Here is a 12,526-nt window from a genome sequence, read left to right as displayed (position 1 = left end):
TTACAACAAATGAATGCCTTTATTTTTCAAGACACTGTGAACACAGGTATATGAGAGAGGTATTGGCTCTTGCAATAATAAAATAAAAATAAGTTGGTATCAGAGCAGAAGAAAAAGAGTGGAAATATGGAATGTAGCGCTTTCCATTATCCCCAAGTTTTTTTTCCCCAATCCTTTCAAATAAATATCCTCTATATCATCTTTGTAACTAGTGTTTTAAATCAATATATTCTCCTTTTAGTCAAAGTTTCAGGAATGAAGAGACGAAAATCAGATGGAAACAAAGACCGTGACAAAACAAGGACATTATCCACTTAGCAAAATCATCCAGTCAAACGCCAAAAGGTACAGCGGAGAACATTGAGAGACGAGGTCCTTTAATGATTTTGTTCTGCCACCGAAAAGTGTAAATCCAAGTGCTTGTCTAAAGAGATACAAACAGAAATACAAAATGTTCTCCTCAAGAGCTTAAGTTGCTACGAGGCTGCTGACCTAGCCAGTCATGGTCAGCACGTTACAGGCAACTTACCCACTAATAATGTGATGTGCTGTTATGGACCAGCAGTCCAAACGTAATCCCAAACAAATAAGAAATGCGATTTCACAGGAAAAGCACCATGTCTGCCTCGACTACACTTGAGCTTCAGCTACCTCTGGTACACCCTTTCTCTCTCAGAGAGAACTTAACAAAAGAAATGTGTCCAGACCAGAGTCAGAGAGGGTCTCAGGGTGCTACTGGAGTCCCTGTGTTTGTTGAGAAACGACATCTTTCCCATCACCTTTAAGGAATCAATGGACCAGTCCCATAAACAGGAAAGTGCAACAATAACGGCACAGACAGCCCTGTCCTCTGGCAGATAGGGGAGGACACAGGAACGACCACGCAAACCCTCCCCCGGCCCCGAGGTGCCTGACGTTCCACCCAACCTCCGGATGGTCAGACCCTTGTGAAGGCGTGAGGTCGACGACCCTTAGAGAAGCAGGGCTTTTCCTCAGTGAGCTCTTCTCGTGCTGAAAACCTAGAGCAATGCCGACTCCAGCCAACTCAGTCAGTACTGTGATCCTCCAGCTGGGAAATGATGGTGATCAGGTTCTGGAGCCCGAAGATGAAGCCGCTGTCCTGGCCTTCGTACACCACACTGTCTTCTCCATAGTGCCGGCAGGTGGTGTGAGCAAAGTCAATCATGCGCACGTCCACCACGGGGCTGCTGGCTTCTCCCGCGCCTTGGGTGGAGCGGCTGCCGACGCTACTGCTGCTCCCTCCTGCCACGCTAGCACTGCTGCCAGATGAGGAGGAACGAGGGTAGCCGAATGCTCCTTCGTCATCGTCAGATGGCTCATCCTCATCGCCGTCTTCCCCGCCACGGTGTCTGGGTCTACCAGACGTCCTGGGAGGATCTCCGTCATAAATGATGAGCAGGGAGCTGGAGAAGAAGCGGTAGGACTCGCAGGCCTCCAGGACAGCCTGCAGCTCTCTGAGCCGCCGCAGGACGGGGGACAGCAGCTCTCGGCGCAGGCGGTGCCCGTTGTGGAAGAACTGGTAAAGAGCCTCCTTGAAGCCGGCGAGAGTCAGTTTACGGCCGTGGTACTTATTCATGAACATCAGCTGGCCCAAGTCTGACTGGTACACCTAGAGGTCACAAAGGGAAGTCAGCACTGAGGCTCCATGCGTAGCGAACACATCAGGACCGATTTCTGTTCCGTAATTTACCTGCATGCCGCAAAGACGTACTCCGATGGAGGCCGATGTACTCTGCTGACACTTGCGAATCTGATGGGCTTTCTTCTCCTCCGACGCATCATCCCCATGTTGGCGGGTTCCCATCTTTAAATCTAAGACGCACGGCACCGTGTAACACCATGTGAGATTCTCCAAAAGAATAAATTCTGCAATTGGGTTAAGGAACATATGGTCGCAAAAAAACCCCCCCCAAATATTTATACGTCAGCGTGTACTGGGATGGGTACCGAGTTTCGAATATTTGAATATAGTCACATCATAAAGAAATAACGCAAAGCGGTTACACCCAGGCTGCCGTTCATTCATCAAAGGATACTGTATTGGTTACGGTGCTTCGCGTTCTCCTTCATTCTCTGCAGGTGCTGCTGGTGACATTTGAGACTCCATGGATTGTGTTTGCTCTGCGACACCATATTACTCTTGTCCAGGCTGAAGTAGAGGACCTCCGCCTGCTGCTGCTGTGGAATCTCATCACGGTTGTAACTGAAAAGGTGACGGCACATGGAAATGTCAGCTGTGGCAGTGCAGAAATTGTTCCTAAACGGCACAGTGCCAAAGCAGGTGCCCCCTCACCTCGCGGTCTTGTCTTCCTTACGGCCGTGCCGAGCTCTGTCCTTGCTGTAATTGTCATTTTCCATAAGCAGTGAGGGCTGCTTCTTGTTGCTCCACTTCAGGATCTTGTTCTTGGGCTCGCAGTCTGCTGAGGGATCTTTGTTTTCCAGGTCTCCTGATTCGCTATGGAGGGGGTAGGCAATGAGGCAGAGTTTCCCTTCCTCATCCTCTTCAAAACTGACCGACACTACACCTGTCAGCGTGAGAAGCAGAACAAGAGAGTGGCTTTGAGTCATATTATTGTCGTAACTCATGACACTATCATCCTTTAGACACAGGAAAAGACGCACCGTCGAACATGGACATCAGCGAGCAACAATTCAAACACGTATCAGAGTGTAAAATACATATTACCAAGGAAACAAGGCACAAAATGCCAAGCAAAACAAAGCTGTCAAAAGGAGCACAAACATTTGTAATAACTGCAACACAATCACCAATGAGGCTTGAAATTAGTGTGAAAACCATTAGAAAATAATGGTTTCCTTTCGGTCTTCCACACATCTAACAGCTAAGAGGTCTCTGGAGGAGGATTCCTCAGACACATTACAAATAACTCGTGTCACGCGGTCATCCAAGGTGATCCTTTTCAAGCCCGTACGACAGGCTTCACCTGAAACAACAACTAAACCAGCGTTTGGAGCCGCTTTATGCAGCATATTTAGACACCAGCCTCAGATACATGGAGAGTGGCAGACAGCCATAAAAGAAACGGCTAACTTTAATTAAACTGGCACTGTTGTAGCCCCCCTTTAGCACCCACTGAAAGTCCCTAAAAGGGGTCTGCGTGTCACCTGTGTCTCTACAGCGAGGGGGGGGGGTAGCACTGAGAATGAACACCACAGCTGCAGCAGCTGATGCAGACAAGCCAGAGGAAGGGGGGGGGGGGTGTCCGATCTCACAGAGAAAGCCGCACAACACAACATCGAAATCATTGCCTGATGCACTTAGCATCCAACGACACAACTGGTGGCTGTCGACAAATCACACGACAGAAACGGCATTTTACGCAGAATAAAAATCTGAACGGCGCATTAGAAACGCGGGTAAAATGGCGGGCGGAAGGACCCAGCATCCTCAGCTCTTCCGCAGCCCACAATGTCATGTGCACTGACATTATACCCCCCCCCCCCCCCCCCCCAGCCCCGCCCCCCTCCCGTCTCTGAGCCTGACCAGATAGACTGCACCGTCATCACGCCACCTTTGTAAGTGTGGGAACCGGTGCGTCACGCTGCGTTGAGCTCACAAGAAGGGCCCATTAAAGAGTAAAACAAAGAGCGGTAATTGTGATTTCACAAATTGATAAGCATTAAATATCGCCAGTGGCCGAGCAGAATTGCAGATTATCATCAACGCCAATGTTTTTTCTTTAAGATCAAGACGTCCTGGTTGTCTGGTCTCTCCTTTCAGGTCTGTTACCTGGAACTCAAATCCTCTACACACTATCGCTAGACATCCTTTACCATCCATTCATTGTATAAAAAAATAGAAACTACAGCTCAAACAAAAAGGTGTCCCTGAAGCTCTTACACGTCGTTGATATTTCTGAATCATTGCATTAATAATTCCTGATATGTCACCGTGAGCGTTAGCACACTTGCTCGTGTGTCTTTTCTGTAGTCCCATGCAGCATTACTGGAGAGCCAGAAACCACACGAGCATCTTTACCGCCGTCAAATCGCTGCCCCGACACGTCCGTATCAGTGCGTACTCGGTCCCTGATGACTGTGCTCGACCCTGGAGGCATCACGGGAGCACCATATTCCAATGAAAGGCATGTGACGGACAACGTCACACCTGATGCTTGTCAAATGCTGAGTTGCAGGTTTCATTTTTGTCCAGGCGGAAGCAGATCTCATACTTAAAACCGAAGCTGGTACAAAGGACGGCCAGTGCCAAAAAGCTCAGGTGGGGGGGGGGGGGGGGGGCTCCTCCTCCTGGTAAATAACCAGGCCATCAGTCACCACCGCCACCACCCCGCACGCGCACACACACACACACACACACACACACACACACACGCGCACACACACAGACTGAAGTAGCTTTCAAGTAACATTTAACAGCCAATGGAAGCTAAGATGTCCCTCTATAAATATATGCAGATGAAGTCAACACAAACAATAAACAACAACAACAACAACAAGACATGGCTGCTAGATTCACATAAACACAAACACACAGAAGATTGAAACTGGATTACCGACACGCAGCCAGCCTGGCCTCCAGGTTCAGGATGGGGGGGGGGGGGGGCTCTTACCTTTGTACTGGGGGGTGAACTTCCTCATCTCTGGAGGCAGGCTCTTGTAGAACTGGTGCTCCCGAGGGATGAGGGGCTTGCAGATGGTCTGCTCCCCGAACCGCAGCACGCACGAATGGCCGCCCACCTGATGGACGAAGGGTTCAAGCATCACTCCTTTTCCGAGATAAGGAGTCCCGTCCGCCTGCATGAGGGCTTCCAGAGCGGGACTCATCCTCACTTCGCATCGGATAAGCGAGCGGGGGGGGCCCACGTCATTCGGGAGGCCAGAAGCTCGGCAGCTCGTCAGGTTCCCTATCGTCGAGCTCTTATCTGTTGGCTCACACGAGGGCGCCACCGAAATCCTGTCCGGGCGCAACAGCGAAAAACAAAGGGCCGGGCAGGAAAGACAGGCAGCGACGAAACCCCTTATTTCCGCTGTTTTTCCTCGTCGGAGGGCAGATTATAAAGCTCCTCCGTTGAACTGGATGATGTTTAGCTTTGAGTGTGTCGTAAAAGGGAACGGTGATAGCTTTAAAGACGTTTACGACGTTATTAAGCAGCGTCCGCACTTTGCTTGTTCCGTCACCGCTTCCTGTTACTGAAAGGGACGACGAAGCCTGACCTGCTAAAGAGAGGAAAACAGCATAAGCGCCTGTCAAAGCCCGCCTCCCTCAAAAAGACAGCCAATCATAGAGGTCCGTGACGGTCGCTGGGAGGAGCAAGGCAATGTAGGAGAGGCTCGGAGCAGATCAAGCAAACAAAGAGGAAGGGACGAGCGCAGGGGGAGGGGAGAAAAGGAAAAATACTAGACACGAAAACAAAACGCTGATGGCATTTTCTTTCTTTTTTTAAATGTCCTGCGATGTACTTTCAAGTTTCATCGTCCTTGTTGTTCTGGAGACGGGCTGTTTTTGTGTTTTCATCTAGTTCTTGTAACCACATATGCAGTATGAAAGGAGAATATAAATAGATGACAAAATTGTTAATAAGGTATATCTTTTTTATTTTACATTTTAATGCATATATATAAATGTCTTTTAAGACTTCATCTGACCCCCATTCAGACCAAAAAGAGGCTTGCATTAAGAATTGCTATATAATAGAGTTTAAAAATATGCAGTCAAATATGGTGTGACAAAAATAAATTATCAATAAATTTGAGCAAAACAAAAATTATATTTTTTGGAAATTGTAATATACAGAATCAGGTACAAATTGATGGTGTGAACATTGAAACAGTAAAGGAAACAAAATTTTTAGGAGTGATAATCGACAACAACATTTGCTGGAAACCTCACATTAAGTATGTTAAATCAAAAGTCTCTCGCAGTATTTTAGTCCTTGTCAAAGCTCGGCATGTCTTAGATCATAAAGCTTTATTTATTCTATACAACTCTCTAATCATGCCATATCTACATTATTGTTCGGAGATATGGGGAAACACATATAAAACTGCACTCCAACCAATTTTTATTTTGCAGAAAAGAGCTATACGTATCGTTCATAATGTGGATTATAAAGCACACACTAATGATTTATTCTGGCAATCTCGAAGTTTTTTTGATTTAGTACAGCACAAAACAGTTCAAGTTTTATATAAGGCAAAACACTATTTATTACCACACAATATACAAAAAATGTTTCATGAGAGACACCAGGGATACAATTTCAGAAATATGTCAAATCTAAAGGTCCATAGAATACGCACAACAAAGAAGGGCTTTTGTATTACTGTGGAGTAAGACTGGAATAGATTGAGTAATGAAATGAAAAATATGTTGAGTTTGACTATTTAAAAGAAGGCACAAAGAAATGATTTTGCAAACATACAGGGACAATACCTGACAATATCACTTGTGAGTCCAAACATGGTGTGAATTGCTATCTTTATTAGCAAATAATGTATATTATAAAAAGGAAAATAATTTTATGTACATTAGCTAGTAAATTGATAAGGAAAGATGATGTTTAAGTTTAGAAGGGGTAGGGTTAAATAAGTATTTACTTCTTCCTACTCCCTTTCGCTCACGTAAATTGCATAGTTAGTGCATTATGGTTATTATTTATTGTTTGAGTTATTGTTAATTAATATTACATGTGCTGCGTGTGTGTGTGAATATGTCTTTACATATGTGTGTACAGTATATATATGTATTTATGTTTATTTATATGTGTGCGCATGTATTTGGCATTGTTTTATCATTTTATTCTTGATTGTTTACGTGGTCGAAATAAATAAAATAAATAAATAAATAAATAAAAACAGCGCTAACCACTGTGCCACCGTGCTGGCCTTTTAGTGTACATTTATATATGAGACAATAACATCCTTTTAAGGCTTAACTGAATTCCTCGACACCAACCTAGTCCTCGTAGCAACATTTTGGGCGACCACTATTATGAAAGTTATGCACAAATGAAAAACACAGAGCAAGACAACACACTAACTTCAGCTCTAGCCCTAAACCACATTTGTATATTTTTTTCCCATTATTAGCATTTAGCTAAAACAAAGATCATTGGCGTTGGCTGTTAGCAATAGCTTTAAGATACCACAATAACAGTGATTCAAACAAGTCAAACACGGGTAACTGAGAGAGCTCTAGATTTACAAATCAAACTAGAAATGTCATTGCACGAGGCAGTTGACAAAACTAATCTGACTGGTGTGCCAACCCAGACAAAGCTGAAGGGCAGCAGCAAGCTCAGGCCATTGGACTGCTGCAGCCTAAGAACACACTAATCTCTGATGTTCCAGTTCTGCACTGGGATTACAGATTGGAAGAAAGGACCCCAGATTCAGGCAATGGTGGGATTAAATGATCTGCACTTGAACACAGGGTGTGATTCTGGTTCACCGGTCTCACCTGGTGGTCTGCTGTGAAATGTGGAACAAAAGAAGAGAAAACGTAGACGGTGTGCAGAGCAATGCGTGTGGTTGTGTCCCTCAGACCACCGGATAAACAGAATAATGCTGATTTAATCATTCCAGTCCATCTTTCGGGAACGACCTCTATTGTGTGGTTCATGCAGAAAATAATGAAACGTGTTACAGTGCCCTTGTGTGATGCCCCAGTTTCTACACCCAGTAAATCGATGCTAGTTCTGCACCATCACATCGCCATGGGAACAGCATTGATAGGAAAGAAAGACGTATAATTTTGACATACTGACACATAAAGATTTGGCAACTGCTAGTTAACAAAATGAGCCAGTCTTGATTTCCTTTTCATCTCTTACCCTTTTATGCAAACATGCAGAGGATACATATGACACTTGTTGAAGATCTGGTTGGCCACATTCTGACTACATGAGACTTTTGGCCCCCGGATAACAGAATAATGCTAAACAGAGTTGCTGTACAAAATCTGTTCCCCAGGGGGGTTTACCACCCCCTCCTGCCCCACATCCGGCCTGCTTCTCCACTCTCACATTCACGCCTACATCCTGTCAGTCTCGTGCATGTGCGCCATAATGAATCAGCTCAGTTAATCTATAACCAGTGTAAACTTTCACACATCTGCCCAGAAGATCATTGCAAACAATGCCCAGATTTAGTTTTAAAGCAATTTGCTGTAAATAACCGGCAATGTTTGGAGAAGTGCATGCAAGTAAAAAGGAATGTAAATTTAGTGGAAAACTGGACAGCTTATGTTTGTGCTGCTTCGCGGATTCTGCTTCCTGTCATGAAACAAAGTTCCTTTTTACCACAGTAATCCTTGTTCTGTGACTTCTCACTACACGCGGCTACACAATTAGCTGTCATCACATTCGCTCGCTGGGAGGCCTCTAATAGTTTCTTGATAAACCAAAACAAGAAGTTAACTTTAAAAAAATTGTGAAATGGAAACAAAAACAAATCTGAATCGATGTACTAAAATCACAAAATATACTTCCCTTTGCAATTATTATTATTACTCATCTCTCTATCAATCTACAGCAACAGGACAAATCAAGAGTTCATCACACAATATGCAAATTAACTATATGCAAATGAACATCATTATGAGCCCTGTCATAGGCCCAAAGCTGGATGGTCACCGTGCCTGCTAACCCGGTCAACAACGTTAAAACTGAGGCTCTTACAGAACTTAACACAAGCAACAAAATAAGACCTCAGTCATGCTTATTTACAAAATAACAAGCACAAAAGCCTGTTTGAGAAGATGCAGCTCATTGGTGAAAGCATTTTGAATCCCGTCCATTGCTGACAGAGCACAGAGAGCTGCATGCCTGAAGACCTTGGTGGGCGGAGACTTTTGAGAGGAAGAAAACAACTTTCTAACTTCATGGCCGATGGCAGCTTTTCTTTATCTTGGAACATGAACAGCTTTATCTCGGGTATCTTTCCCTGCTGTGTTCGCATAACCTGCAGATAATAAACAGCTACAGAGAGGAATGGATCTGACATTCACAGTTCTGATTTGGTGTGGGATTTTTGTTGTTGTTTGCAAGATGCCGTGGAAGTGACTGCGGCTTGCAATTGAATAAATTAGTCAAAATTATAGCAAGTGAATTGTTAAGCGTGAGTGCGTGTGCTGGTCTCCCACCTCACTCTACATAAACAAGTTCCATATGGCCAAGATAGTGGACAGATTAAAAGAGCAGCGTGTGTTCTCTGAACAAGACCACTCCTCCTGCCCTCCACGTGTGAAAACATCACGCGGCACTGATGAGCGCCAGAATCCATAGCCATATTTTGATTTCACACAGAAACACAGGCTCATATACTTCTTCTGAGTTCAACTCATGCACACAGACGATTCACGCCAAAAAATAAAACAGAGCAGTGAGACATTTAAATACCTAAACATTCAACAATGTTTTATGACAAAGCTTTTTTTAACTTCATTCTTAGTTTGATAGGATTTATCATGGACCTGTTCTCCAACTTCCACGATGCATGGGCTGAACTTCTGGAGATTCGTTGCATTTTAAAGTTGCAGAGGTGAAAGTGTGGAAGAATAGTGGAGTTTCATCTGCGACAGACTTATCCTGCTTTCCCCTACAATTCATATTAAGGATTCAAAATATATCTGTGGGTTTTTTCTGACGTAATGTGGTTGAAGTTTGTGAAAAGATAAAGCATGATCTTTTTATGTGAAAAGTTCCTGGACACGAATGTGCAGTGAAAAGCAGCGGCTTCGCTGTCTGATGTGCACCAATTATTCCAGGAAAAGGGGGATAAACATCATCTGTTAAAGGTCAAATTCAAGATTCCTCCCCATTGGGCCGTCCTTACTGACTGTGTTTTTCAGCCTGCTCGTGCATTCTCAGGACTTCCCTCTCAAATCAGTCTTGTGTAAGTCTGGGTGAACACGTGCACTCGACTCGGACATGTATATTCATGCCTGTTTGTGTGCAACTGTGCATTTTTGAAGGAAAGCATGTACACAGAGCCGCTGTGCTCCCGCAGCAATATACAGCAGTAGCCATTCTGCCAGTAATCAAACTCCATGACAAAATAACACAACGTACTGCTTGTTCAATAAGTGGTGAGACACACAAGAAGAATGTTTTTAAAACCTCTCTAAATGAGAGACTTAAGAATGTTGATCATTTCTCTAAATCGGCTGCCAAAGTTGCAGTACCGACAAAGGTGAGGAGGGGAAATCAGACTCAGAATACTGCAGTAATCCCAGACATGAATTCTATCTATCTATTCTATAAATGAGAGACATGCAACAGACTGCACAGAGACTGGATGATGAGTGAGGCATTTCTCACGACTGACTTCTTCCTGACGTGTGTAATAACATTTTATTTTTGTCTTTCTAATGTTACGTTGCATCAATTGCGTAATTTAATATTGGATTTATTTTTATTTGTATTGTTTTTTGTGGATGATTTATGTACGAAGGACTTTCAACGGAAACAAGCCCACAAGGGCTTTTTTGAAATGCTCCTCTTAGACAGGATGTTTGACGTTATTTGTACTGTAATACATGCTACTGTGTGACTGTACTTGTACTCTAACATTCTATCTAATAAATATATTCATCATCATCATCATCATCCCTGAAGTCTGTGCTGAATTTGAAAAAAGGTTAATTCAAGGCTGCAACTCCTGCTGTTTTATACACAGTTGCAAAGTCACTTTTTTGACTGAAGAACAGAATGGGGATATAGTCCTCACACACTGGTCAGCTGACACCAGTGACCCCCAACTGGACCGGATGATCAGTCTCGCCCGTGGACTGCTGGGATAGGCTCCAGCTCCGGCTCCGGCCCGGCAACGGACAAAGCGGTCAAGAAGATGAATGCATGAATGTTTTCAAATGCATTTACACGTATTCATGATAACTAACAGTTTCTTCTCCTTCAGATCAAACATATTAAAACGTTTGCATGTTCCTCTTCCCACGACATATTTGAAAAACAAATCGCCTATCATTGATTCTTCTCTCAATCATATTCTCATCCTTTCCCAGCCACATATCACCTACATCCCCCCCCCCCACCACCACCACCACTCTCACTCTCTCTCTCCCCCTCCCCTCTTTGCTGCAGTGTGGAATTTTCCAAGTACAGCTATTGCTGCAGTGCCTAGTGTGATGGAGTAAAGGAAGATGAAAATAAAGGAGGCAGGAGGAAGGATGAGCACCACGTAACGTAGATCACACCAAAAAACTAAAACTACTGGAGAACTGAGATTGAGGACTGGAAAAACACCAGACAGGCATAGAGATACAGAAACATCAGAACCTCTAAAACCCAGCGTGGAGCTGGACATCTTTCACTCCAAAAATGTAAAATATGTATTAATTTTCAACATTGGACCAATTAGCTACTAAGAACAAATAGTTCCAAGCAGTTGATCTGGCGCAGCAATGTTACAGTCCCACACTGCAACACTGTTTTTGTGTGAAAGTGGAGGAGGTGATTGGAAATGTGTCACGGGCCTCTGTGGAGCGGTGGTCATATCTGCAGCTGAGGTCATTAAGTGGGTAAACGTGTGAGGCAGCTACTTGCTGCAGTCTGGTGGGATAGAATAAGAATGGTGACATCAAGGGAGCTGGATTAATCAGGGCCTATGTGTGTTACTACACTCTAGATCATTGCCATCATCACCAGTGAGGATGGTCAGAGTTCAGTGGCGGATGGTGCCACAGATGGCACTCTTGCATTTGTGTGCGCAAGCTTAGGAACACAGAAAGCAACCCAAAAAAGGAGTGGAGAACGTTCTAGTATGGTCTTATTTACCTGCTGAAGATACAGTAAATCTGCAAACGTTTAGGAGGGACAAATAGATCTCACATCGGACACACTCTTAAACACATTACGGTCTCCAACCAGTTCTATCGGAATGCGTCTCAGCCTCCAGGAGTTTCAGTCTGAATTATCCTGAAAGTTGCATAACTCTGACCCAGAACCAGCCATGACAACTACTACTGGTAAATCCCAGAGATCAACAGGGGGATCGACCAAATGGACAGAGCGAACAAAGACTGGATGAAAGACAGGGGCCCGTGGAGCCGTTCGACTGGCAGCCAGGCGAAGGGCATTCGGCCTTCTCCTTTGAGAACACAGACTGGGCAAGAACAAAACAGAATATAAAGATTGGACCAACGCAGAAATGTTAAGTCTAACAAAAATGATCCGAGCAACCTTCCAACATAGTACTAAACACAAGTCCATCCCCCCCTGAGGTACATTACAACCTGTTCCAGTGAATACGAGTTTGCTCTGAAGGAGCACCGTTTAAATATAGCCAAAGAGGAAGGGGAGATGACACAGAACTCCTTTGCAATCACTTCTCTGCAAAGATCTCTTGGATCATTTTTCACTTTTGCTCCCAAGGGAGATACCCGATGAATTACATCTATACCGAGAGGAGAGGAGGACGGTAATATATTTAATCGCATCAATTGTCTGTTTCTTGAGTCGGGTGCATAGGAGAGCAGCAAGTAGTTGGAAAAAACAAAAACAAA

At 44.3% G+C, this 12,526-nt stretch overlaps 1 protein-coding gene across 1 annotated transcript; it reads right to left on the bottom strand.

The window, feature by feature from the left end:
• On the bottom strand, window positions 1-5,206 carry LOC137898261 (inositol hexakisphosphate kinase 2-like). The gene is made up of 5 exons (XM_068742281.1): window positions 4,614-5,206; window positions 2,315-2,546; window positions 2,058-2,224; window positions 1,712-1,887; window positions 1-1,630 (listed from the first exon to the last, which is right to left on the bottom strand). Exons 1-5 carry the CDS (start codon window positions 4,825-4,827, stop codon window positions 1,046-1,048), a joined length of 1,374 nt encoding a protein of 457 aa, XP_068598382.1. The 5' UTR covers window positions 4,828-5,206; the 3' UTR covers window positions 1-1,045.
• Between the last annotated feature and the right edge of the window lie 7,320 nt (window positions 5,207-12,526).

This window comes from Brachionichthys hirsutus, chromosome 8 (assembly GCF_040956055.1).
Source record: "Brachionichthys hirsutus isolate HB-005 chromosome 8, CSIRO-AGI_Bhir_v1, whole genome shotgun sequence".
NCBI classification, from domain to species: Eukaryota; Metazoa; Chordata; class Actinopteri; order Lophiiformes; family Brachionichthyidae; genus Brachionichthys; species Brachionichthys hirsutus.
This window is presented reverse-complemented; position numbering and strand designations above follow the sequence as displayed.

Coding starts and splice junctions, on each gene's coding strand:
- LOC137898261 (XM_068742281.1), bottom strand. CDS start 4,827: ATGAGTCCCGCTCTGGAAGCCCTCATGCAGGCGGACGGGACTCCTTAT. Junction 2,225..2,314: donor AAGGAAGACAAGACCGCGAG/GTGAGGGGGCAC, acceptor TCACCTTTTCAG/TTACAACCGTGATGAGATTC. Junction 1,888..2,057: donor GAAGCACCGTAACCAATACA/GTATCCTTTGAT, acceptor ACCCAATTGCAG/AATTTATTCTTTTGGAGAAT.